At 44.7% G+C, this 26,600-nt stretch overlaps 1 protein-coding gene and 1 pseudogene across 1 annotated transcript; one reads left to right on the top strand and one right to left on the bottom strand.

The window, feature by feature from the left end:
* The first annotated feature begins 6 nt into the window (after positions 1-6).
* On the top strand, positions 7-8,662 carry LOC114776118 (DNA-directed RNA polymerase III subunit RPC3-like). Its single transcript, XM_028966726.1, has 14 exons — positions 7-55; positions 160-424; positions 694-888; positions 1,547-1,629; positions 1,731-1,835; positions 2,053-2,145; positions 2,316-2,396; positions 2,490-2,541; positions 2,671-2,731; positions 2,817-2,967; positions 3,616-3,717; positions 3,792-3,841; positions 3,929-4,078; positions 8,347-8,662. The coding sequence occupies exons 2-14, from the start codon at positions 196-198 to the stop codon at positions 8,426-8,428; spliced, it is 1,434 nt and encodes a 477-aa protein (XP_028822559.1). The 5' UTR covers positions 7-55; positions 160-195; the 3' UTR covers positions 8,429-8,662.
* Positions 8,663-8,832: 170 nt separating this feature from the next.
* Positions 8,833-26,600, bottom strand: part of LOC114776116 (integrin alpha-10-like) — a 20,674-nt pseudogene continuing 2,906 nt past the window's right edge.

Raw genomic sequence — 26,600 nt, 5'->3', positions numbered from 1 at the left:
CGGAGCACTAAGTCTTCGAGCCCTCGCCCATGAAACCAACACTCCACTTGATCTGGTAATGATGAAATGTGACTTGCTGTGCCACTTTGATGTGGCATGTGATCGACTGTCCTCCTCAGTCTGATAGCAGCCCTGGTGAAGTCCCGCTGTCACCTCCAGGTGAAGAAGTCCTTGTGTGTGCTGGTGCAGCATGGCATGTGTGTGTTCGGAAGTGGCCGGCGTGGCCCTGGCGGGCCCACAGAGTATCGCTGCCTTGTGGAACGCATCCTGTACACGCTCCGCTTCCCAAGATACATCTACACAGCCAAGAGCCTGTATGGCGACACAGGCGAGCTGATCGTGGAGGAGGTCCTGCAGAGAGGAGAAATGACCATGAGCAGTGTGGTGAAGACTGTGGCAGACAGACTAACACACAACATGGAGGGTGAGAGCTCGGGGGCTGTTTTCACTGCAAATGCCTGAATACGTTACCATCTCAGAAAACTTTATTATTTATTACAATCAGTAGTTACAGGGACAGTAACATGTGACTTTGTGGCCCCCTGGTTCATAGGCGAGTGTCTAACTGACTAGACTACTACCACCCCTATTAGTACTGTCACAGTTTGTTAGGTGCAGTCAGGAAGAAGTTTTAATTCACAGTGCAAAATACTGGATAGAAAAGCTCTTCTGCTGTCTCTCATCTGTGTGTAGATGGCCGGAGCATGGACTACAGTGAGGTGATCTCTGCTTTCTCCAGTTTGGTGGACACGCACTTCCTCCAGCGCTGCCTTGCAGCGTGTGGGAAGGGAAATGCGGCAACCTCATCAGAAAAGACACCAAATTCCTCAGCCGCCACACCCGAGAGTCTAACAGACTGTTATAAACTTCCTCAAATTAACCTGAGAGGTCCGTTTCTTTCATCTTTCATTGCTTCAGGCCAAAAATGTATCTCCTTTTTATTATTTAATAGTACTTATTAATACAGTATATTGGCTGTTTATAGATGCTATTTAGTTATTTAATGAATATTATTAATTCAAAACATAGGGTTCAAGACATTCAATAAATGACCTTAAAGTTTGCACTTCCATACAACTTTCATCAGACATATCAGAAATGGGAGAAGGCTGGAGACCCAGGGATTATATCAGGTTCAAGTTTCTCAAAGCGTTCCGTTTCAGTTAAGATTTTTACAGTCATTTGGAATGGAGAAAAACATTCTGCTTCTTGATCCATGATGAAGGCATTAAACACTACACTACATTTACATTTACAGCATTTATCAGACGCCCTTATCCAGAGCGACTTACAATCAGTAGTTACAGGGACAGTCCCCCTGGAGACACTCAGGGTTAAGTGTCTTGTTCAGGGACACGATGGTAGTAAGTGGGGTTTGAACCTGGTCTTCTGGTTCACAGGCGAGTGTGTGGCTACTACCACACTAAAGCACTAAAGGCTGCATAAAACCATGAAACTATTAAAAATGTACTGTTACTTCTGTTTGGTGCTGAGGACTGTGTTCATCTGTATACATGAAGGACTAGTGGGGTTTATGCACGTTTAGGTAGAGGGAAACGCAGACGCTCCAGTGGAGACAGTGATGTTGACCAGAGAGGAGGAAAAAGAGCGAAGCTGGAGAACAAGGAGGTAAACCGAACAGCTACACATGGACCACAGATACTAGCAGAGCTCTTCTGCTTTGTGAGTTGTGCAGTAAGGAGTTGTGTTCTCTTCCTCCTCTTTCGTAGCTATGCGGAGATGAAGGCGTATTTTGGCAGGTGAATTTCGAGCGCTTCCATCTCCATTTCCGAGATCAGGCCATCATTAGCGCAGTGGCCAGCAAAATGGACCAGGTCAGTTTGGTGGAACGGCTGTTATTTACTGTAATCCGCCAAGGTGCCACTGAGGTGCCACACTGCTCACTCAGGGTGATGGTTAAAAGCAGAGGACACATTTCGTTGTGTCACCGTGTGCTGTGCTGTGTATCACAATGACAGTCAGTTCACTTTACTTTTATTTTTAGTTGAGAGGAGGATGCTGTACCATGTCGTTTTCCCTCTGTGTTTGCAGACTAGTAGTGAGATAGTGAGGACAATGCTCAGAATAAGTGAAATGACAACCCAACCCAATGCCGCCTATACACAGCCGCTCTCAGCCAATGAGGTAACACCACACACAAAAACACACACACACACACACATAGAGCGTGACTGTTTATATACAGTTATTATTATTATATTATTCATGCTGTGATAAATGTTGTTGATTCAAATCCTTATAAATTGTTGGTATAGTATTAAGTTATATGTTAATATACATCTAATCCTCGTCAGATCTTCCGAGCCCTTCCAGCCAGTTACAACATTAGCAGATCCACTCTGGACCAGTATCTTACCTTACTGGTGGATGATCCGGTAAAGCACCACTTCAGCTGAGAGTGAAGCCTTGTGTTTACTCTAGCGACCCTATAGTTAAAGCCGCTGTGTTTCTATCCTTCCTGCGTCCAGATGGAGTTTGTCGGGAAGTCAGGTGACAGTGGAGGGGGGATGTACGTTGTCAGTATCCTTTTGTACAGAGAATCGTGCTCCCAAATAAAAATGTTCTGGGTTCTGAACATCCAATTAACCTGGAAATCAAAAACAGGAACAGTACAAATGAGTACTTTTGGTTCTTAGCTCCAGTTGTCAGACCTCCACAAGGCGCTGGCCAACCTGGCAAGAGCTACGCTGGAGTCTGTTGTCCAAGAAAGGTATTTTCCTTTCCTCGCTCTTCTCATTTCTCACGTAAAGCTGCAGTGTGTGTTTCCTGCTCCTGATGCTGTCTGTTCTGCGCAGATTTGGCTCACGGTCGGCGCGCATCTTCAGGCTGTTGCTGCGGAAACGGCACCTGGAGCAGAAGCAGGTGGAGGATTTTGCCATGATTCCAGCTAAGGAGGCCAAAGACATGCTGTACACACTACTGTCAGAGAACCTGGTTCAACTCCAGGTAACACAAGTCAACATACGGAAACACAACAGAGAGCTTTGTCGTCTAGTTGCTTGAGAATTACATGAATTAATGATAAAATTTTCCATGGTTGTGATAAATACCATAATAAATTGCCATAATAAAAACGTATTCATTAATTTATGAAATACATTATAAATACATTTTAAATATTGTTAGAATGTTCAAACCCCAATTCACTTCACCCCTGAGCGAGACACTTAACCCTGGGTGTCTCTAGGGGGACTGTCCCTGTAACTACTGATTGTAGGCTAGTCTCTATATATTTAAACTTTCTTTCTTGGGGCAGCGGTGGCCTAGCGGTTAAGGAAGCGGCCCCGTAATCAGAAGGTTGCCGGTTCGAATCCCGATCTGCCAAGGTGCCACTGAGCAAAGCACCGTCCCCACACACTGCTCCCCGGGCGCCTGTCATGGCCGCCCACTGCTCACCAAGGGTGATGGTTAAATACAGAGGACACATTTCACTGTGTGTGACAATCACTTCACTTCCACTTCACTCATTATGGAAACGATTTACACGTTTCAATTGAGCCGCACTTTCTGTCCAGAACATCCAAAACCTGTAGCTAGCAGATATAAATGAATTGTAATTCATTGACGCTCATGCTTCTTGTTGACTCTCTGAAGGAGATTCCTAAAACCCCAGACCATGCTCCCTCTCGTACCTTCTACCTGTACACGGTCAACCAGCTGCCTACGGCGAGGATGCTGCTGCAGCACTGCTACAAGGTCACGCCCGCTACTGCGCTTCTCTAGCGTATATCGGCTGCAGATTTCTAATGTCTCTACTGGCTGCCTTACAGACGGTGGGAAACCTTATAGAGCGACGCCTCTTTGAGACGAGAGAAAATAAGTGAGTTCCTGTTTCTGTCTTCCTGTCTGTTAATATAAGGACATTTATATTAACACAGTGTGGTCACGAAACCACTTTGATTGGCAGACGTCACTTGGAAAAGTCTCAGCGAATCGAGGCGATCCTGGCATCTCTGCAAGTGAGTGGGGCGGAGCCTGCCCAGCTTACTGAGGTGGAGGAGATGATCACTGCTCCGGAGAGACAGCAGCTGGAGGCGCTGAAACACCACATCAACAAGTACAGTACATCAGCACAGTAAAGGGGGAAATCTCCAGTCTAAAGATGGTGTAAATAACTGGAAATGCCTGTTAATTATTCAACATTAACACCATTTATTTCTTATATAGCCCAAAATCACATACAGTATGTCTCAATGGGCTTTGACAGGCCCTACAGTTGACACCCCCACACTTGACCCTTCTGCACACAAGGAAAAACTCCACACAAAAAAACTCTAGGAGAGAGAAAAAAAGAGAGGAAGAAACGTTGGGAAGGAGTGATACAGAGAGGGACCCCCTTCCAGGGTAGAGTGAGCCTGCAAATGGTGTCAGTGCAGGGTTGGATATGATATAATGATAAGTCCTACAGTTGTAGGGTTGGAGAAGTCCAGGATGTAGTCAGTGTCATGGTCTAGATAAGGTGTCTGTAACGATGTTACTGGTCCATTTGAAGATCCCTGAAGCTGTGTAGTTAATGGTGGTGGTGGCTGTGGTGACCCTCTGGTTTGTATCATGGTATGTCCTTGTTAAGCAGTTGTCAGGAACCAGGATTTATTTGCTGGTCTCTTCACTGGGGTCTGCCAGTAGTCTGGGCTTGATTCCGTGTCTCGGAGAAAAAAACAAACAGAAGCAGCGGCAGACGGTTGCACTGTACCACCGATACTGAAATATGTGGTTATAGTGGTATATTGGTGCTACAGTGGCCCGGTACCCAGATAGGTTTTGAGATTGGATTTAAACACTGAGACTGTGTCTGAATCCCGGACACTGACAGGCAAGCTGTTCCACAACTGCGGAGCTCTATAGGAGAAGGATCTGCTCCCAGCTGTGACCTTCTGCACCTTTGGTACCAGTAGTGACCCGCACCCATTGATCGAAGGGGGCGTGGCGGTTCGTAAAGAACCAAAAGTTCACTCAGGTACTGTGGGGCGAGACCATTTAGAGCTTTATAGGTCAAAAGTAGAATTTTGTAGTCAATCCTAAATTTGATGGGTAACCAGTGCAGTGATTGTAAGACTGGGGTGATGTGGTCAAATTTCCTGGTTCTAGTTAGAACTCTGGCTGCAGCATTCTGTACCAGCTGGAGTTTACTCATGCACCTACTAGAACATCCAGACAGTAATGCATTGCAGTAATCTAACCTTGATGTAATAAATGCATGGAACAACTTTTCTGCATCATGCATTGAAATGATATTTCTTATTTTCGCAATATTTCTAAGGTGAAAGAATGCTATTCTAGTGACATTATCTACGTGTGAACTGAATGAGAGACCTGCATCAATGATGACACCTAGATCCTTCACTTCAATACTCAGTGAGATAGAAAGGCTATCCAGGGTGTAGTCAGTTTATGCCTGGCTGCTTGAGGCCCGATTACGAGCGCTTCTGTCTTGTCAGGGTTTAGCAGGAGAAAGTTGGTGAGCATCCACTGTCTAATGTCCTTCAGACAATTCTCTATTTTGTTCAGCTGCTGCCTCTGGTCTGGCATTGCTGACAGATACAGCTGTGTGTCGTCAGCGTAGCAATGAAAGCTAATACCGTGTTTGCGGATGACGTCGCCTAAAGGTAACATGTATAGAGAAAAAAGTAACGGACCTAGGACAGAACCTTGTGGAACACCAAACTCTACTTTACTATGTGAAGATGAAACACCATTGATGTCCACAAACTGATATCGGTTGGTCAAATATGATCTGAACCATTCAAGGGCTGTTCCCTTAATCCCGATAACATTCTCTGACCTGGCAAGGAGAATAGCGTGATCAATAGTGTCAAACGCTGCACTCAGATCAAGCAGGACAAGCAGCGAGATGCGTCCCTGATCAGAGGCCAACAGCAGGTCATTAACCACTTTAACCAGCGCTGTCTCAGTGCTATGATGGGGTCTAAATCCTGATTGATATACTTCATGGATGTTGTTACAGTCTAGGTATTTAATAGGGTTGAATCGTTCTAATCGGTGGTCTATTAGAAGATTATTTTCCATGGAAATATCGGCGGAGCTATTTGTTGTGCTTTTTATCTTCTCTCTATTTGCGACAATTTTCGTATGAAAGAAATTCATAAAATCATCGCTACTATGATGATATTGAGTGTTAGTATCCGTTTCTGTCTTATTCCTGGTTAGTTTGGCTATAGTTTTAAACAGGAATCCGGGATTATTTTTGTTCATGTCTATTAACGAGGACAGATATGTTGATCGAGCCGTGCTAAGAGCCTTCTTATAGTTAAGTAGGCTCTCCTTCCACGCTATTCGGAATATGTTTAATTTACTTTGACGCCATTTGCGTTCTAATTTCCGGGCGGTCTTCTTAAGGGCGCGTGTGATCATTATACCAAGGAATTAAGTTTTTATCTCTTACTATCTTCCTTTTGAGGGGAGCGACTATATCTAACGTACTACGCAGTGTTAATTCTAGACATTTGGTCGCTTGGTCAAGTTCAGCGGGGTTGACAGTGAGTTTATCAGCGTTGATAAATCTGGTAAGGTATTAATAAACCTCTGTGCCGTACTTGATGTAATTGTCCGTTTGTCTCTATAACGAGGGGGATTGAGTTTGTTGTGTCTGAGACATATTTTAAAAGTGATGAGGAAATGATCTGAGACCATTTCAGATTGCGGAAGAGTAACTATATCTTCTATATTTAAACCGAAGGTCAACACAAGATCGAGCGTGTGACCACCTTCGTGAGTAGGTCCTGTTACATGTTGGTTAACTCCAACTGAGTCTAATAAAGACAGGAATGCGGTTCTTAGTGAGTCTTCTAATTTATCACAGTGGTTGTTAAAGTCACCGATAATTAGGGCTTTATCCACAGATACAACTAAGTTGGAGACAAAATCTGTAAATTCACTAAGAAACTCAGAATAAGGTCCAGGGGGTCTATAAATAATAATAAATGGAATGAATTTGGAATGATTTTTATTTTGTGAGACTACATGAGTTATATTGGTATATAGAATCTCAAAAGAGTTAAATCCTTGTCCGGGTTTATGAGTAATACCGAGGTTATCCTTATAAATTACTGCGACGCCACCTCCTCTTCCAGTTAAGCGAGGTTGGTGTACATAGCTGTATCCAGGAGGACTAGACTCGTTCAATGCTACAAATTCATTTTGTTTTAACCAAGTTTCGGTGAGGCACAGTACATCAAACCCCTGATCTGTAATCATTTCATTGACAATGAGCGTTTTAGGTGTAAGGGATCTAACATTTAATAATCCTATTCTTATGCCGGGGGTGCTGGTGGTAGGTTCAGAAGTAGTAATGTAACGGGTAGTAAGTTGCTGAAACAGACACCCCGCCCAGTCCGTGGAACAGACACAGTGTCAGCATATTTATGAGTTTTATTAATGTTTCTTGTAGAATCTCTTGTTTTAATAGAGCGAGGTACAGACACAGTGTCAATATTGTACACGCTGGGTGGCGACTATACGCAAATGGCAGACGCTCGGTTTAGCCGGTCTGTCTGCTGCCTGGTCTCGGCTCTGGCGAGTCAGTTTTGTTTTTTGGTTCTAAGACTATGAGCCAATTTTTTAGACAACTGAGTGGCGCCCGCCCAGTTGGGGTGGATGCCGTCTCGCCAAAAGACCAGGCTTCCCCCTAAATGCTGGCCAGTTATTAATAAAGCCCACTTTATTTTTTGGACACCACTCCGACATCCAGCGATTTATGTCGAGGAGCAGCTACAGGTCTCGTCGCTACGCCGAAACTGCGGTAATGGGCCAGTAATGGCCAATCTGCATGCATGTAGAGAGGAGCGTTAGTTCCAGTGGAACGCTGGGTTTATCAACACAAATCTGTCACTGAAAAGCTTAGTTAGTTAAACCATTAACAAATTGTTAGTAGAGCTGAAAATTGCACAGATTAAAGAAGCAATAAAACTGGCAAAATTCATACTATATGTAGCGCATCAGCAAAAGTGGGTTCAAGTTTTTACTTATTTCAGATTTTGTCTGATTATTTATGATCCTAAACCTATGAGCAGTAGTGTGTGTGTGTGTGTGTGTGTGTGTGTGTAAATGATGAATGTAGCCTGGCGGGTAACACACTTGTCTATGGACCAGAAGACCCAGGTTCAAACCCCACTTACTACCATAGTGTCCCTGAGCAAGACACTTAACCCTGAGTGTCTCCGGCTCTGGATAAAGGCGTCCTATAAATGTAAATGAATACTAGATCTACAGCTATGATAGAGTGTGGTGCAGGCAGAGGCACTTTTTTAAGTCTATGTATGTAGGTGTTATTTCTGTAATGCCTTACTCATTCTTTTACCCCTGCAGGATGGACTCGAGTGAGAACCAGGTGGATGAGACGATATTTCTACTGGAATCTTATATAAGTTCCACCAAGACTTCACACTGACAACTGGAAGAGAACTTATGAAATAAGCAGCAGAAATATCTGAAATATGTGACCAGATGTTGAAATTGTTGTACCTGGATTCTTCTCCACGCCACACATTCATTTTATTCTTCTTACAAGTGGAGCCATTCTGTGAGCTGACCTTGGTTTTTTGTATCTGAACATGAATCTGTACATCAGATTATTACCATGTTTGAGTTTGTAAATAAAATATTCTGTTTGGTTGAGACGCTACACCTGCTAGAAAATGGTAGTAGGATTAATGAAGGAATGACTGATCTGTACCGTGATCGGTTTTAATATGAAGTATAATAAGTAACTGAAGTGAAACATTTAACTTTAATATCCAAAAACTTTATTCAAATTCTCCAAAACAATGAACAAAACTGCAAAAAAAAATCCTGTGGTGTGACGGAATATTAAATAGATGTACTTTTTGGAAATATGCACATAGTTACAAAGCCAAAGGGTCTCTCCCACTCGCCTCAAATGTAGAGGTCCAGTTTCCAATCTGGGTGGAGGGAGGGATTAGGAATTGTGGCCAAAAGTCCGGTGCTTCTGGAATGTTCTGTGGCCATTAGTGCAGGTAGACGAGGGGCCGGCGGCATTCTTGTTTTATTTTATCCATTTTTGCAGCCAATCGTCATGGTGATGGGGGTTCACTCATCCACGTTCTCGTTCTCATCGTTTTTCTGTTTTCTTGCGAAGAAGCCCAACTGAGGATGAGAATTTTTTTTTAAATCAGGTACCATCTGCAGATGTCAGGTGTGTGAAATAGAGTCTGAGGAGGTTTAAATAAAAGCCTCCATTGCTGTTGTAAAGATGGTACTCCCTTCCGCAGAAGCATTCCTTTACCTTCCAGAGAATGAAGATGATGAGGGCAAGTAGCAGCAGTCCACCAATGATGCTGCCAATCAGGATCCATAGAGAGATGGGGATGGTGCGACCCTTCAGTACCTCCAGCACCGTCTACACCACACACAAAGTCAAGGCTGTTTTTGACATTTAATAAGAGCATTTGAAATTCGTTCCCAATGGTAGGTAATTCCTTGAGGGACCAATGGATGAAGCAGAATTTGAATTGGGTTGAAAACCCGTGAGATAGTAGATTAGCTGTTTGTGCCTTTTTCTTTTTGAAAGAATTTGATGTTCACTAAGTACAGAGAACTGAAACACAAAAATGTAGAAGGTTTCATGCAAAATCAAATCTGCAATTCTCTCACCTCCCTCCAGATGGCAGCACTTCCCAACGTAACCAGACTGGACTCTTTAGCAGCTATTCTGTAGGACCCAACAATCTGCACAGCTTTAAACTTTGCCTGATGAGAACGGAACAGAAACATCAGCCTGGTGTCCCTTGTTTTTCTCCCACTCCCTAAAGCTGCTTTTCCCGCCTCACCTGTCTGAAAAAGTCGTCGTGAACTCTCCTGGTGATTCGGATGAGCGCCGACTGACCCCCGAGCAGCTGCTGGACCTGGCAGACCACCTCTACACACCACGACCTGCTGCAGTTCTGCAGGATCAGAGGCCAGACAACCAGCAGGGTGTCAGAGCTTCCTGCAATGCCAACCCATTAACTGTGGGTGCACTGATCCCAGTATTCAATATCAGTCAAGTAAGATTACTAGCTACCACTAACAGTATGTTGATCTGTTCTTTTTCTGTACGCTGTGCACTACATCATCAGTATTGAAGTCTTGCACCCCTTCCTGTATCCCTATTTACAACGATGCAAACATAATCTGTGCAATAAGAACAGCATCATATTAACAAGTGAAGTGTGCAGAGGATGGACATGTCCTCACAAGCTTCTCTGTCTTCAGCATGTCCTCTGGATGAAGGGGACGGACATCTTTCTGGCTGTTTTGTAATTGTGACAGGTCACTTCTAATGCTGCAGTTCACACCTGATGCCTGAAACGCCATCAGAGTACATTAGAACCGGTGCACTATATTCAGCAAACGTGGAACAGACGGAGGCATGTCACTCACATTATGAGAAAAGACATCCACTACAGACATGAAGAGCCCTTCTCCTGCTGCTACTGAGGGCAGGTTTACCCAGAGCTCCAGGTTACGGACCACATAGCAGCCAAGGTTCTGCAACTGTATACACAAAATCGCATTCAGCGACCTGCCAATTGTGCAGTGTGTGTTTCTGAGGTTTCCCAGGTTAAATGTACCCTGAAGTGTGTGTAAAACTCGGGCCCGGTTCCCTCTGAAGCTGTCCGGGTGGGATGGACCTCATAACGATTCAGGTTGGACTCACTGGAAGGAAATGAATAACATAAAAGGCTGAATGAAATGTACGTTCCACTTTACTTTGACGTAAACTGGGGGTGCGTGTAACTGTTTCTTGGTAAATGGGGAGGGTTGCGTCTGGAAGGGCGGCGTCGAGACGATGACTTTATTATTGCTGCATGATTCAGGTTTTGTCTTGTCTCCTGGCATCCAGTGTAATCAGGAGAGTGATGAAGGGAACAGGAAATTGAGAATTGAGAAAAGGAGGCTTGATAACAGACCTGGTAATGAACAGGTCTGGCTCATATCGTACCACCGTCTGCAGCTGAACAAGGTTGTCCGCGAGCGTCTCCTCCAGCTCCACGCTGTCACTGTTAAAAAGAATGAATGTTCCCGTCCTTTCCTCAATGGAGTGTGCGATTAAAGTGGCACCATGTGCACAGGACAAAGACAGGCACCTGAACGCTTCGAGCTTCATCTGAATCTTGCTGATGAGAGACGTGCAGCTGAACTCGAACTCCAACATGAGGTTCAGAGAGAGAGAGAGAGAGGAGAGAGAGAGAGAGATGACTCTGAGGTGCACAGCTGTCCACTTCAGCAGACTTTGTCCACACACCTTGGACTGAGAGCGGAACACCGGGTAGCTGACGTTGCAGGAGTGGCTGTTGGAGCTGAGAGCCGTGCATTCGATCTTGACCTGGGTTTCGTCCTGCAGACAGGACAAGGGACACGATTATTCCCATCACACTCGAAGCTCGGGCGTGTGTTGAAGACAGAGGACGTGAAGTACCCGTATGCTCAGACTGGAGAAATGCAGGTTTCTAGAGTACTGAAGGGTCAGGCTGGTGTTGTAGGCGTTCTCCAGACGGTTCTCTAGCTGCACAACCACAGCAAGACGTCGCCGAGGGCTGCGGACCACAAAGGGCTTCTGCCTACCGGCGCATAGCATATCATTAACCAGCGAATAACCTTTACACTACTCACAATACGTTAGGGATATTGTTATTTACAAGAGGGCTTTTCCTATTTCCTCTGAATTTGAATGAAATAAGTAAAAGTTCCCTTTTATTATTACTAATAATGTATGCGAAGAAACACAATTTTCAATAGTTTAATATATATAACCCCCAATAAAATCTGTCCCACCAAGTTCACGCCATGGCCAGGTGACGCTGCTCGTCCGTCGTGTGTTCATGGCTGTTTGAATGATGACTTACTGACAATAGCAGCTTTTTATAACCCCTGAATGTTGATGCCACATTGAGAAAGCTTGTCTCTTGGTATTGGCCCCAATATAAGGTACACACCTACACAATGAGACCATTACATGGAAAACACAAAATGTGGCGTTTTTATCGCCCCAACACAGTTGCCTCCCTATCCCCAAAATGTCTGAAGAGAAACCAACACCGTATGTATGACGTCCACTAAGTCTCTCAGAATATCCCTAACTTATTGTGAGTAGTGGGTATAATACCGGGAGTTCTTGCTTTTGGGAAGTTTAGGCTGCAATAAAGGGATTTTACAGAATTGAAATAGACTCCATTCCTTTTCTGAGCATGGAGTGCTCTGTTGGTACTTTTTGTGGCATCAAATGTGCCATCATTAAAAACCAAGAGACAAACATGTCTGTAGCTATGGTGACTTGACTAAACAGCTTCAAAACATTCAAAGATAGAACATGGGTAGTAATCAAAGGGTGGAGGAAGTCCACAACATTAACATCACAGCAGATTTCCATTCTGTGTACAGGACCAGCAAATATTCATTCTGTGGCTGGTGAGGCCTTCATAAAAACATTATCAGGTTAAATCGTGGTACCTCGTCCCACTGATGTCCATATGGGCCTGTAGCACAAGGTCGGTCACACAGATATCATCTTCCCCACAGTCTTTGAAGAAAGGGATCTATGCAAGAAATGAAGAAAAAGCACATTAAATAAAAACTAGTAGATTAAAGACGTGGACACAAACCAGTACGCATTTATAAAACGTATCTTTCTGTATCTGTTTGAAATGAGACATTTTATGAGACTGGCATGCCTTCTGTTCTTTTTCTTTGTTCTCTTTATACTTTATTGTGTGTAATTAGGCAGTGCAGCAGTGCTCACAAACTGCTTGAGTGCGGTAGGCCAGCCTTCATCCAGCACGGGGCCACTCTCAGCGTCATTGATCTCGAACCGCAGCGAGAAGCTGATTGGCCGAATGTAGTCTGCTGTGTCCTATTAGAGCAGAAAGCAGACAGAACCACAGTTGGAATGGCACAAAATGTCACACAGAGCCATTAAAGGATAGAAAAATGCACAGTTGACACTTAGTTCTGTCCTCTACTTCACTCTTAAATTAAATTCTGCTTCATATTAAAATATTTTTAAAACGTAAATGTAAAAATATTTTTCATGCCACACTTAAATTTAAGTGTGAATCTTGACAGCATTACTGGAAAGACACAAGAATGAACAAGTCTATTGTGTAGAGTGGATTATATCTGAACAGAAAGTGATGCTAAAGGTGCTAGTAGCCTAGTGGGTAACACACTCGCCTGTGAACCAGAAGTCCCAGGTTCAAACCCCACTTACTACCATCGTGTCCCTGAGCAAGACACTTAACCCTGAGTGTCTCCAGGGGGGGACTGTCCCTGTAAATACTGGTTGTAAGGGCGTCTGGTAAATCCTGTAAATGTAAATGTAACGCTGACTCACAAACACATGGAAGGGCAGGTCATGGCACACCGTCTCCCCAACGCGAACCCAAACCCAGTCACTGGTCTGCCTCTGGGAGTTCTTGTCAAACAGCGCCCTTGTGGAGAACTTCCAGTCATCCAGCAAGGCTTTGACTTGCAGCTTCTGCTCAGGGAAGGGACGGGGACATGATGCAAATGGCTGACATGAATATTCATGAATATTAATGAGAAATGTTTCCCTAGGTTGAGGAAGAACTGTGTAAGTACCAAAGTTGATTCTGTTGGCATGGGGGAAGCGTGAATTAGTGATGAAACAAGCCACGGCAGTGACGCAGGCTGATTCTCGCCCACCCTGTTGGCAGTTCTTCTGGATGACGTTTATAGAGTGAGGCTGGAAGGACAGACTCACATTGATCTGGACGATGCTGCGAGAGCTAGAGAGAGACAATTAAAAAAAGATTTTAGCAATGGTGAAAATGGGAGGCCCAGGGTTAATTGGTGTTGATGCACTGATACCTAAGAAGAATGGCATTGCCCTGGGCGCCAACTGACAGATCCAGCAGGTCATCTCCATCCAGATCTATCTGTGAGCTGACACTCCGACCAAAGTACTGAAGCCCAGGAGAAAGAGTAGAACCTGGGATTCTCTGCAGTCAAACAGAAAGAAAGAGCGATTATGGCTGAAGAGAGAAAGGGGACCACACAGAGAGAAATGGAACATATGTCTTGTTGAGCTTGCCTGTTTATACTGTGGGATGATGTAAAACTCATCACCATGGTAACATACTAACGCTCCCTGGTGGTTATCCTCTAGTGGTGCCCCAACCAGCAGGTCAGCATAGCCATCCTGTTGAGGTCAGTGCTACAGCCATGGCATAACCAAAGCGGGCATCTTGGGCCTTTGGCTGAGACCGCAGAGTCCCATTAGGAGAAAAATTGGTCCTGTTGGCAGATTTTTGGAGTAAATCTTATTTGAGTAGATCATATTTGATAAAAAGGGGAAATTAATTTCTAAATAACAACAGTGAATAAATGAACAGTTCTGTCTGTGTGGGTTGGTCTATGCATACCCTATGTGGGTCTGAACTCACCCCATCTAGACTGTACATATAACCCTCCCAGTCTCCTTGTTCCCAGCACCAAGGAACATGGGCGCAGCCACCAGCAAGACATCAGTATCCCATCATGGTCTACATCCACACCGCACACCTCACTGCCGTAATACGAGCCAATCTGATGTGAGAAAGTTCAGAACTTTTCATTGGTATAATGTGAACATGCATGTGAACATGATTGCTCATGGTAATTGCTTGTAATTGGAACATTTTAAGCATGGAATTGCTTAAAATGTGGTGGTAGTAGCCTAGTAAGTAACACACTCGTCTATGAACCAGAAGACCCAGGTTCAAATCCCGCCTACAACCATCATTTCCCTGAGCAAGACACTTAACCCTGAGTGGCTCCAGGGAGACTGTCCCTGTAACTACTGATTGTAAGTCGCTCCGGATAAGGGCGCCTGATAAATGCTGTAAATGTAAATGTAAATGTAAATGTAAATGTAAATGTAAATTGAATTTACTATTTTTTTACACTGACATGATTATCAAGAAGGAGAGGAATAAATAGGTATGAATATATTGACAAAAATGAACTTATATTGAATATAGCATCATTCAGTGCACAGTCTTCCTGACTGTGATTGTGGAAAATAGGTTATTAAAAGGTTATTATAAATTTTATATTGCTCCTGTGTGAAAGTGCATTTTATGTCTAGCTCAAATATCAGCTATTTAATATCAACAATGATGATCAATCATGAGCAAATAACAACGGTTTTAACAGAAAAGAAGTAAAGACAGATAATAAACCTGCTCTCCATTCAGGGCCTGTGAGATGATAACGTCCCCATAGACACTGAGGTCAAACAAGATGACTTTCCTTTGTGTTTGAACCGTGGCGCTCCAGCAACATACAACCTCTTCCAATCGCCAACTGTGACTGAGGACACGGTGTAACCTACAACACACAGCAGACACGTGTAATGAAATAAACAGTTTCCTCCCTCTGCAGCACTTGTGTAAAATTTCGATACAACACAGCACAGACACACACACCGAATGTGTGTGAAAGGTTTTTCAGCCAGGCAGAGTTTTACCCAGGTAAGCAGCGTGGTTCTTCAGCTCCAGAGGGAACTCGCTCTCAAATGCCTCACGGAGGGCACAATGTCACCGTTCCTGGTCTGCTTCAGCACCCCTCCCTCCCAGTCATACGCCCCTACCATCCCAAAGAGGATACCATCCTGTAGTACCAAAAAGCACAAAGATGAGAATCATTTTTTTTTTTATCGACTCAATGCTTGGAAAATAACTAATTTAATAATAATTAATTAACTAATGAAAAGGTTAGTGTTTCTATTGGACAAAATCCCAAAAACTATTCCCAGGAACGATCCAGTACAGCCCTTGATCCAAAAAATTATATAAAAAGAGTCCAGTTCTGACATTATTTCTGCCAATGATGTTGTATTTGTGGATTATCTAAGAGCTTTGTTGCATAAACAGAAAAAACTCATCTAATCCCAAATCCAGCTTTACTTACATCAAGGATATGTGTGGAGAAGCCAATCTGAGACATTTCCATCACAAATGAGCTCTTGTTGTATCCAAGTGTTCCTGTCATACAAAAATATACAAATATTCTCTATTATTTTAATAAACACATACAAAACCACAGCATTATATGGCTGCTTCATACACGACCTCCCTCAGGAGCCCCAGGTTCTACCATCACCAACACATCTTTCTCTGCTGTTCCTCACCCTGAAGCCCCCCTTCCTTCCTTCTCTAGAATTGAGGTGGAGCATCCTTCTTCCTGCACATGCACAATTTCTCTTTTACCTCTTCACCTTTTCACAAATGTCCACTCCCTTACAGGCTAGGTGACATCATACACCATCTTCACAAAAAAAACTATTCCTTCCTGCCTTCCTGGCACTGTATGTCCCAAAAATGTAATGTACCAAGCCACCTTCCACTTGTATTTGACTACATTTATGAACTACATGGGTCCTACAACATGGTTAATAGGGAGACTGTGTTGCTGGTTGGTTTTTACATGGTTGGTTTGCTGTTCGTATCTTTTTGTCAGTCCAGTGCCTCTTCTCACCTTCCAGACTGAAGATGCGGTCCCCCAGGGCGTCTACAATGTCATTGAGTGCAGCCTCATCTGTCACGTTAAAGAAATACTTCTCATCTGGGTCGCTGGCGATGTACTTTATCTCATTAATAAAGGTCTCTGGATCCTGCTGCCTACGGATGTAGTGACCCAGTACCTGAGGAAAGGAGAACAGAGAACATCTCCAATCTCCATAAAACAAATCCAACAAGGACAATAACAGATATCCTCTCATGAATACAGTGTGCAAACCAGAGGACATAAACATCTTCATATGAACATTCAGCAACACCCACACAGTTGCTTAAAGAGGGAAACAGATGAAAAGATTGGAGAAGGGGCCTGACACCACCTCCACACAGCTCGTAGAAGACAAAACATGACTTTCCCGTAGACAACATGGACAACGCTTGCACCAGCTGTCCGCTGATCGTTCCGATCCATGAACAGCCTTCTCTCATCCAACGAATCTGTTCACTCAATCTGAAACCCCCAAGAGGCACCACAGACTGTCAAACCCACAAGCTCAGCAGGGACATGGAAAGCAGAGGGAAAGGGGGAATGTACAGGCATGGAAGCTACATGGTACATTCCTCTGACCAAAGATCCTAAAGCCTGGGTGACGGCAGCTGGCAGTATCTCCCTGCGCCTGTCACAGCACTAGGAATGTCCTTAACCGCACAACACCGTAGCTTATCGTAATTATTCAGTATCTGTATTAACACGCTGAACACAAGGAACACGGATATGAAAAGGGGATATTAAGGGGTTAAGAATTCAAGGTGATATAACCCTTGATTAAGGTGACAGTAGCCTAGTGGGTAACACATTCGCCTATTAACCTAAAGTCCCAGAAAGTCCCAGCTTGAAACCCCACTTACTACCTACTTGTCCCTGAGTGTCTCCAAGCTACTGATTGTAAGTGTCTCTGTATCTGCTAAATGCTGTAAATATAAATGTGTAGCAGATGCAGAATAAAAGATGTTTTTGGTTGTTAGAGGAGCAGCCTTTCACGAAATGGTCTGTCTCCGTCCTGGACAACGTTTCAGCACTGTAGATGAAGAATGAACCCTGAAAAAGTGGCGTCTTCCACACACAGGACAAGTCTCCTAGTAAATAGTGAGGTTCTATCTACACCCAAACACACATACACACTCATGTCAGCATCAGAAACAGACCAGGCCAATTTCAGTAATGTTTTTACATCAGTACAAGCTTGTCCCACTCTTTCCATTAATGCTTAAAACACAGCTTCAGCTCTAACTGTGTTGTTCTTGTGAGCTTGTTTCTTCTGCCTCTCCTGAATCCTCGTTTTTTCCTGTCATAGCAAAAATACAAAAAAATATGCTCCATCTGGCATTCCATAAAAATCATCATTATGTCCTGTGAACCTTGAGATGTGGATTGAAGGCACGACCATATTTACTCTGCTGGACACAGGAAACGAAAGGCAGTGTGTATGCGTGTGTGTCCTCGAGTCCTGCAAGAAAGAAGAGACACAAAATTCCCGACACGGACAGCCCATGACAGGAGACCGTGAAAGGAGCTCAGTCCCCGTCTCCGTTCAAACGAACCAACATTTAATTGAGCAACGCACACAGTAAGCTCCCAAAAAAAGGAGCAAAGCCACCAGATCCCAGACTGAGGGACGTAGGCCGTTCTGTCTGGTTTATATGTTGGGTCATTTCTTTCTCGGAAGTGTTACGCTTGGCGTTCTTGAGAAGCTGAGATTTTGTGCATTGAAGCTTTGCCAGAAGCCACAGGTAGCAACAAAAATCGGCAAAAAAAAACAACAGGAAACCTACACCCTGCTTTATAGCAAATGATCCCACATCCATTGTCCTTGAAATAGAAATGTGCGTTCTGCAACATTCCTGCGGCCACGCCGAGATGTTGCTGATACGTACGTTACGGAAGCGTACATCAGCCAAAGCAGGAACGGAGGACCTGCAGTGGTACGAAGCTGCCGACCACATGGCTGGGCGACCTCCAGGGAACCACCCGCCGTAGCTGTCCGGCCTTCGCCATGACTGCTTTTGTCTCTCCGATGCAGCATTTGATGTAGAGAGACGGGGACGCTGTGAGTTGCTCCGCCACCTGACACTGCCACCGACGCTGCCAACCCACCCATCCGCTCCTCGCACCACAAATATGGGGTTTCTGGGTGGGTCTCTGTGGCTCTCCAAGCAGCTATTTTTAAAATCATTTCATTTGGGCTGAGATGGTGGCGGATTTGAAGGGTGCGGCTATGCATCATTTACAATAGATTTTTCAATTATCCACCACTCATAAGCAGGGGGTGTGGGGGTGTGGTCAATTTTTACTTATGCAAATAATATTTAGAGTCTTCACTAATTGCACCTGAGATGAAAAACAAGATTTTCATCTCTAAACTGAAAATCACACACAGATGTAAGTCCATTCTGATGGTTGCCTACTCACAGCTATGGCGTATCTGGTGATGTTGCGCTGCTCACACTCGGCCAGCGCTTCTGGAAGCTCCTCTCCATCGTGCGACTCCCCGTCCGTCACCACGATCATGACCTTGGTGGCTCCTTCCCTCGCACCTCTTTCTGGGCTGAATGCCTCTGTGCTTTAGAAAGCAGAGAAAACAGTAAGTTGTCATGTATGACAAACATATAATATTCTTCAAACTGCTACAGGCCAGAAATTAGGACCCACCACTGGCTAAAAATCAATAAATAAATAGACAACAATACAATAGTCCATAGTAACAAATAATTTACATTTACAGCATTTATCAGAGCGACTTACAATCAGTAGTTACAGGGAGAGTCCCCCACTGGAGACACTCAGGGTTAAGTGTCCTGCTCAGGGACACTCTAGTAGTAAGTGGGGTTTGAACCTGGGTCTTCTGGTTCATAGGCGAGTGTGTTACCCACTAGGCTACTAGCACCCCTCCTGGATGCTTCACGTCAGGGGTGTGTTTAGCACACTGACATACACTCTGCATGATTGAAATGGTGCTGGGGGTGTTTTGGTCTGAAGTTCTTCCAAAAATAGCTGGAAATGAATATGAACTGCTGTGATAAAGACGAGGGGTTATTTTGATGAAATACGTACATAAAGTTGCGCAGCCATTAAATTACGCTTGTAATGGATGTTCTTACACTTCCAACAACCACTCACTTACATTTGCTTTAATATCTACCTATTGTAATATTTTGTTGAAATGAGGATTTTTTTGTTAAATTGTTGTGAATATACAGCTTCTTCAAGGCTCTATCTCTGCACCAAGTCAAATGCACACACACCCTCAGGAGACTCCACCCTGTTTGTCAAATTTTGACCCGCGTTTTACAGGCAACTCTGGGTAGCAGAGTCAACGTTAGTCAACTCAGTCATTTACGGGAGGCCGTCCAGCCCGGGGCTAAATATAACATGGCGGCTGGCCGCAAGAAAGCCAGAGTTAAAAACAACCCACTTTCCCCCCACAGACAGCCAGCTAATTACACAGTCAGCCAGGGACGAGGGGGGGGACAAGGCCACGGGCAGAGTGAAGAACACAGAGGCCAGAAGAAAGAAGGGGGGCAGGGGACAGAAAGGGAGAGAATTTGAAAGAGAGGAATAGGACGGTACAGGGAGGGTCAGAGTGAATTAAGGTGTGATTAAGAAAGCCATAAAATACAGACTGAACAACAGAAAGGTGACAAGCAGGACTTGGGATGTTAGGACAGAGGAAAAAATAGAAACATGAGTAATGCAATGGGACATGAAATGGACGGAGAAAAAACAGAAACAAATAAAAACTGTGAAAAAGCCAGGGGAACAGAGTTCTTCTTCGTGGCCTTCAAGGCTGTTTTTCCAGCATTTCAGGGGTTAAGACACTTCAAGTTATTGGAAAAAATGACATTGCCCAGTCATTCATTATGTAGTGCATAAGGTAACGTCAAAAATGATAATAACTATTTAATCTACTATGTAGAACTTGTGATAAGGCAGTGCAGGTAGAACATGCCATACATTCCTGCATCCTGCTATGCTGTATGCACCACATGCACCATATGCACCATATGCACCATATGCACCATATGCACCATATGCACCATATGCACCATATGCAACAGGCCAGAAGTTCAAATAAACAAATACGACTTTAACCAGCAGCTCAATGTGTGGCTCCCTGTCACTCAAGTCAAGAGAAAATGTCCGGTTTTAGGAGGGGAACACCGCGCCAGCGAGTGTTTTATAGGCCGACTGAGCTGTGTCTCGGTTGTAAAGCACAGCGGGGTTTACTACACCGCACTTTCACTGCAGGCACGTGGGTCCGACCTGTCAGCTCACACACCACCACCCATCGCCCATTTCATATTTGTATTATTAATAACTGTAAGTTTGGAGTTATGTGTGTGTGCGTGTGTGTATTATACACACAGTGCCGGTGAGATGTGTGTTTCTACAGCTTTAATGGCTCAGTACAGTAACCACACCTGCAGCAGTGCTGAGCCAGCGCCGTCGGTGCAGCATCTAGCGCGCATCGTCTGCAGCTGCGTGTGGGTGTGCGAGCGCATGGCCGGAGGGGCCAGATTTCCAGAAACTGAGCTGCAGCAGTGGGGTTAGATCGCAGCCTTGGAAGCACATGGGGAATTCGACGAAAACCACGCAGGGCCGCGGTTTCTAGATGTCATTCCAATGGATTGTGTGTGTTCTGCCAGCAGTGGGGTTTCAGCTGCATTGCCCCCAGAACGTGCTCCCCACGCCAACACGCTGAAGCCGTGCTGCTGGGGACACCAGAGGTTGGACGATGGGCCGTGTTTTGATCACAGAATGTCTGTGCAGACACACAGATACGGAGGAATGCATGTATTCATGATGGAGACAACCTTACCAGGCCATTTGGATGGCGTAGGCGGTGCGAGTTTCCCGCCCTTCTTGACGGCTGATATTCTTGGCAGCTTCCACCACTTCCTCTGTCGACTGATAGTCCCTGAGAGACCACTCGTGCACTGAAATTTCACCATACTGCAGGACCCCCACCTACAGAATACACACAGGCACACATAGCACACATATGACAAGAATTTGACTCATTGATGAAAATAAGACGGGAAGCTTTGATCCGGGCTCTGAATTTAAACTAAAAACCACTTTCATCCTCTTCTGATGTATAGAAATGACTCTCTCTCTTTTTCTTTCAGGTCTTCCTGTTGCTGTGAAGGAGCCACACATGGTCCAGCACTGTGCCCTCTGCTGCACAAACACAGCTTTGAGGTATTCTCAGATTCTGAGGAATTTCCTCTTCACCATCCTGTCTCGCCTGCAAGGAGCTACTGACTGCCTCTCTCTCTCTCTTACACTCTCACGTGCACACACCCATTCTGCTCCAGTGCCTTCATTCACATTTTACTGTTCGTGCATGTGATGAAGGCTGAGGCAGGTATTTAGACACATTTCATTCCTGGGAATACTGGTTATGTTCTCACTGATTTAAAAACAATTTTGGTCAATTATACCCGTTAATCTGCGGAAAATTATGCAGTTGTTTTGAGGATGACACAAATACTGGTCTTCATAAAGATTGATGCTTCAGTTTTTTTAGATCGTTTTGTCAGTTGTTTCTGTGCTGTTTCGAAGTATAATTACAAGCTTTTTATCCGTTTATGCAAAGAGTCAATATTCGCAGTGTCGGCACTTCTTTTCAAGACCTCTGCAATTCGCCCTGACATGCTGTCAATCAACTTCTGGGCCAAATCCTGACTGACGGCGACCCGTTCCTTCGTAATCCATGCTTGGAGTTTGTCAGAATTTGTGGGTTTTTGTTTGTCCTCTTGCCTGTTGGGGATTCTCAATTGGATTAAAGTCCGGGGAGTTTCCTGGCCATGGACCCAAAATTTCAATGTTTTCTTCCCCGCCCGACCCACTTAGTTCTCACTGTGGCCTTATGGCACGGTGCTCCATCATGCTGGAAAAGGGATTTTTCTTCACCAAACTGTTCTTGGATGGTTGGGAGAAGTTGCTGTTTTTTGGTACCACTCCCTTGGATGAGAAGCAGACACACACATGAATGGTCTCAGGATGCTTTACTGTTGGCACGAGACTGATGGTAGATCTCACCTTGTCTTCTCCAGACAATCATTTTTCCAGATGCCCCAAACAATCAGAAAGGGGCTTCATCAGAGAAAATGACTTTACCCCCAGTCCTCAGCAGTCCGAACCCTGCACTTTTTCCAGAATATCCGTCTGGTCTTGATGTTTTCCTTCGAGAGAAGTGGCTTCTGTGCTGCCCTTCTTGACACCCTTGAACTCCCGCTCATGTAGATTCCTTCTCTACAATATCAGACGAATCCGCCCTTATCTGTCAACCCAGGTCACCCAACTACTGGTTCAGTCCTTGGTAATCTCACGACTGGACTACTGCAACTCCCTTCTAGCTGGTCTACCACTGTGTACCATCCGACCTCTACAACTACTACAAAATGCAGCAGCACGACTGATCTTCAACCTTCCCAAGTTCTCCACACCGCCCCACTGCTACGTTCCCTCCACTGGCTCCCAGTAGCTGCACGCATCAGGTTCTAAATACTGATGCTGGCCTACAAAGCCAGACATGGAGTAGCACCATCCTACCTCACAGCCCTCATTACACCTCGCGCTGCACCTCGTATACTCCGAGCCTCCAGTACTGCTCGCCTGGTCCCTCCATCTCTGAAGGTAAAAGGAAGTCGCTCATCTAGACTCTTCTCCGTCTTGGCCCCTCGGTGGTGGAATGAACTTCCAGCTCAGTCACTGAGCACCTTCACACGGCAGCTCAACACCTTCCTCTTTAGAGAAGATTTAGATTAAATTGTAATGTTCTTGTTGTCGAGCTTTGTGTATAGAATCTACAACAGAGTGAATAAAATAGATGTATTCATAGTTGGGGGTCCTAGTGAACCGGAATTGATCTCTTCATCCATGGTAACTTGAAAGCACGTTGTAAGTCGCTCTGGATAAGGGCGTCTGCCAAATGCCGTAAATGTAAATGTAAATGTAAACCTGTCTCCCTGCAGGTTGGACAGAATGATCTCCAGCCTTGTGCTCATCAACACTCTCACTTGTGTTAATGAGACGATCACTGAAATGATCTCAGCAGGGCTGAAATGTTTAGTGGAAATGTTTTTTGGGGGGATTAACTTTTCATGGCAAAGAGGGACCTCACTGATCACTCATATGCAAAAAAAAAAAAAAAAAAACAGAAGTGGCAAACTTTGTGAAAAGCAGTATTTGTGTAATTCTCAAAACTTTTGGTCAGACTGTATACTCATCCACTGCTCAAAAAGACCTTCTAATTCTCATATATAACGCACATACACATGCACAGACATACACAGATAGTACACACCTGCATCTGTTCAGGGCTGATGTGGAACTTGCTGAGAATGTTGCTGAGGAAGTTTTGTACTTCGTACCAGGGGTAGATACTGTTGGATCCATCCAGCACTATAACTATGTCCATGTAGGTGGTACATCCTGCACATACAAATGCATATATATATATATTAAAAAAAATGCAATAATTTGGAATAAATGCATAAGCATTTGATTATATCAGTGGTATGTCTGACTACGTGCTGGAAAACTTTCGATTTTGCTTTTGATTGTACTGATTTGTGCTTTAATAGATATTAAGGTTGTATGCTGGGTCACATACTTTGTGCTGTGGGTGCGATGGTCTCTCTGGGCTCCATGTCATCAGCAACAGAAGCACAGATCCCTGTACTGAACACAGATGTACCGCACTCCTGTGACCATAAAGGAGCACAGGCCTGTGGGGGGAAGAAATGGGGATTATCAGCCGCTCCATCCACACATGCAAGCTCTTGGTTTAACATGCTGCCCTTGTCAGACACCAACTCTGCAGAAATATTTTTCTACAGAAAGTCTGATGAATTGTGTGCAGTGGAGCTCGCCATCACAAATCTGCTGGTTTTGTTAGCCACTGTCAGAGCAGATTTTGGCCAATTAAAGAGAAGCCATAACCCTTAGCGTGGACAGGCCAATAAAAGTCTATGGCGTGAAGTGACCCCAGACCAAGAGGAGGTTAACATGAGCTGGAGGGGGAAAGTAATGTTCTAAAGGCGGACAATTCTTGACAAATGTTGGTAAATGCCATAAATGCTTTTGCAGAGCTGAAAGCCACAGTGACAATGAAGTCATTTCAAATGAAACGGGTCTGAACTGACAGAGAAAAATCTCATAAACCAAACTTTTATGACTTCAAAGGAAAGCAATGTATTTGACTTCCAAACCAACTAGGGACTACAAAAATAAGATTTGAGAGAGAGAGAAAACATACCAGAAGATAAAAGTGCAAGTAAAATCCAGGAGAAACAGGAGGAGACGTTCACAGGTGAAGGTCTTGAGAGGACAAAGGACACAGAGAGCCACAGAAAAAAGAAAACCTTCATCCGGGTTTTCCATGTCCTGTCATTACAAAGACCCCTAGTGCCACTAAGACACAGAAGAGGCAGATGACAGACAGAGGGATGCAGAGGGTTGGAAAAAAGGAGCTGAAAGGAGAGGGAAAGAGGTGTTATGGCTTTTGCCAGGCCTGTTATTACAAAGGGCCAGTCACATTCCGATCCTGTTATAGCGCCAACCACAGGAGCAGACAGTCCAAAACACACACAGCTCACACACAGATACATTTTAAGCATTTTATGCGACGTAGAGGCACATGGGTGTGTGTGGCGGGCTGCTCGGTCAGCTCCGTGCATCATAACAACAATGCTGTGACTCTGGTTCCAAAGCGAAGTGACTGGCACGCTGTGGATGAAACACACACAAGTGACAAGTGTTCCCTGTAGTCCAGTTAGTCGCAGCTCAGCTCGAGATCTGGCGTGTTCCAGCTCTGTCCTTCAGAGGACCCTGCTTGTGGTTTGTATAGACCAGTGGGACTATCATCATTTTTACATTCATTTTTCCCCCCAAGACAAACTTCAAATGAACAAAGATCTAGCTTTAGAACAAAGATCTAATCATTTTAGCAGGGAAAAAGTGCAAGGAGATCAAGCAGGATGAGGCACAGATAATTAAATTGGTGTTAATTACGCCACAGCACGCCTTAAAGAGCTTGTTGGACTGGTTCTGTGTAGCTTGTTCCACCATGGGGGAACTACGGCAAGAATGTGATTTCCTCCTGCCTAGGGATTCTGGACAATGTTCCCCACAAGGCAGAGAACCTGAAGAGGTGTTGTGAGGCATAGATGGGTTTTGGGGAGGATGGCCATGGAATCAGTCTCGTAGAGGACATGGTTATTTCATCCATGCTAATATGTCTGAAAACTAAACACAGATCCACAGCAAAGATTCAAGAAGCAAAGCATGTGGCTACTGTGATTCAAGCAAGTTGAGTACATAACAAGGGGTCCCAGTGCTAAGCCATGGGGTACACACTTTGGCAAGAATGAAGATTGTGACCATGAAGATGCTCACATCACAGTTTACAGAGTGTATGGAGGCACCTTTAAAGTGAAGTCATTGTCACTTGTGATACACAGCAGCACAGAACACGGTGCACACAGTGAAATTTGTCCTCAGCATTTAACCATCACCCTGAGTGAGCAGTGGGCACCATGAAAGGCACCCAGGGAGCAGTGTGTGGGGACGGGTTTCGAACCGGCATTGATTACGGGGACAGTCCTTAACCGCTAGGCCACCACTGCCCCTGAGTGTCTCCAGGGGGACTGTCCCTGTAACTAATAACTGGTATGTTGTTCTGGAAAGAGAGGGTCAGATAAATGTAAACGTTGATGCTTCAGCTACATTGAATTAATGCATTTGATGGTTCCTTAATGGGAACTTTAACATGTTAGCGTGTGGTTTTTGGTGTAACCCATGTGCATGTGACTGTGTATTTATTGGTGCCGCGTCCCAAACCCGGGCAAATGGGGAGGGTTGTGTCAGGATGTGTGGACAACCAGACCGGCTGATCCGCTGTGGCAGCCCCTAACGGGAGCAGCCGAAAGAAGTTGAAGAAGAACAGCCGTTTAAAGTGGGTGTCCACACGTCACTGAACGTTTATCAGCCCACAGTGTGGTTGAGAGGACAGCGGTGGTCAGGTGAGCAGAGGGTCG

Source organism: Denticeps clupeoides, unplaced genomic scaffold (genome assembly GCF_900700375.1).
Source record: "Denticeps clupeoides unplaced genomic scaffold, fDenClu1.1, whole genome shotgun sequence".
Lineage (NCBI taxonomy): Eukaryota > Metazoa > Chordata > Actinopteri > Clupeiformes > Denticipitidae > Denticeps > Denticeps clupeoides.
This window is presented reverse-complemented; position numbering and strand designations above follow the sequence as displayed.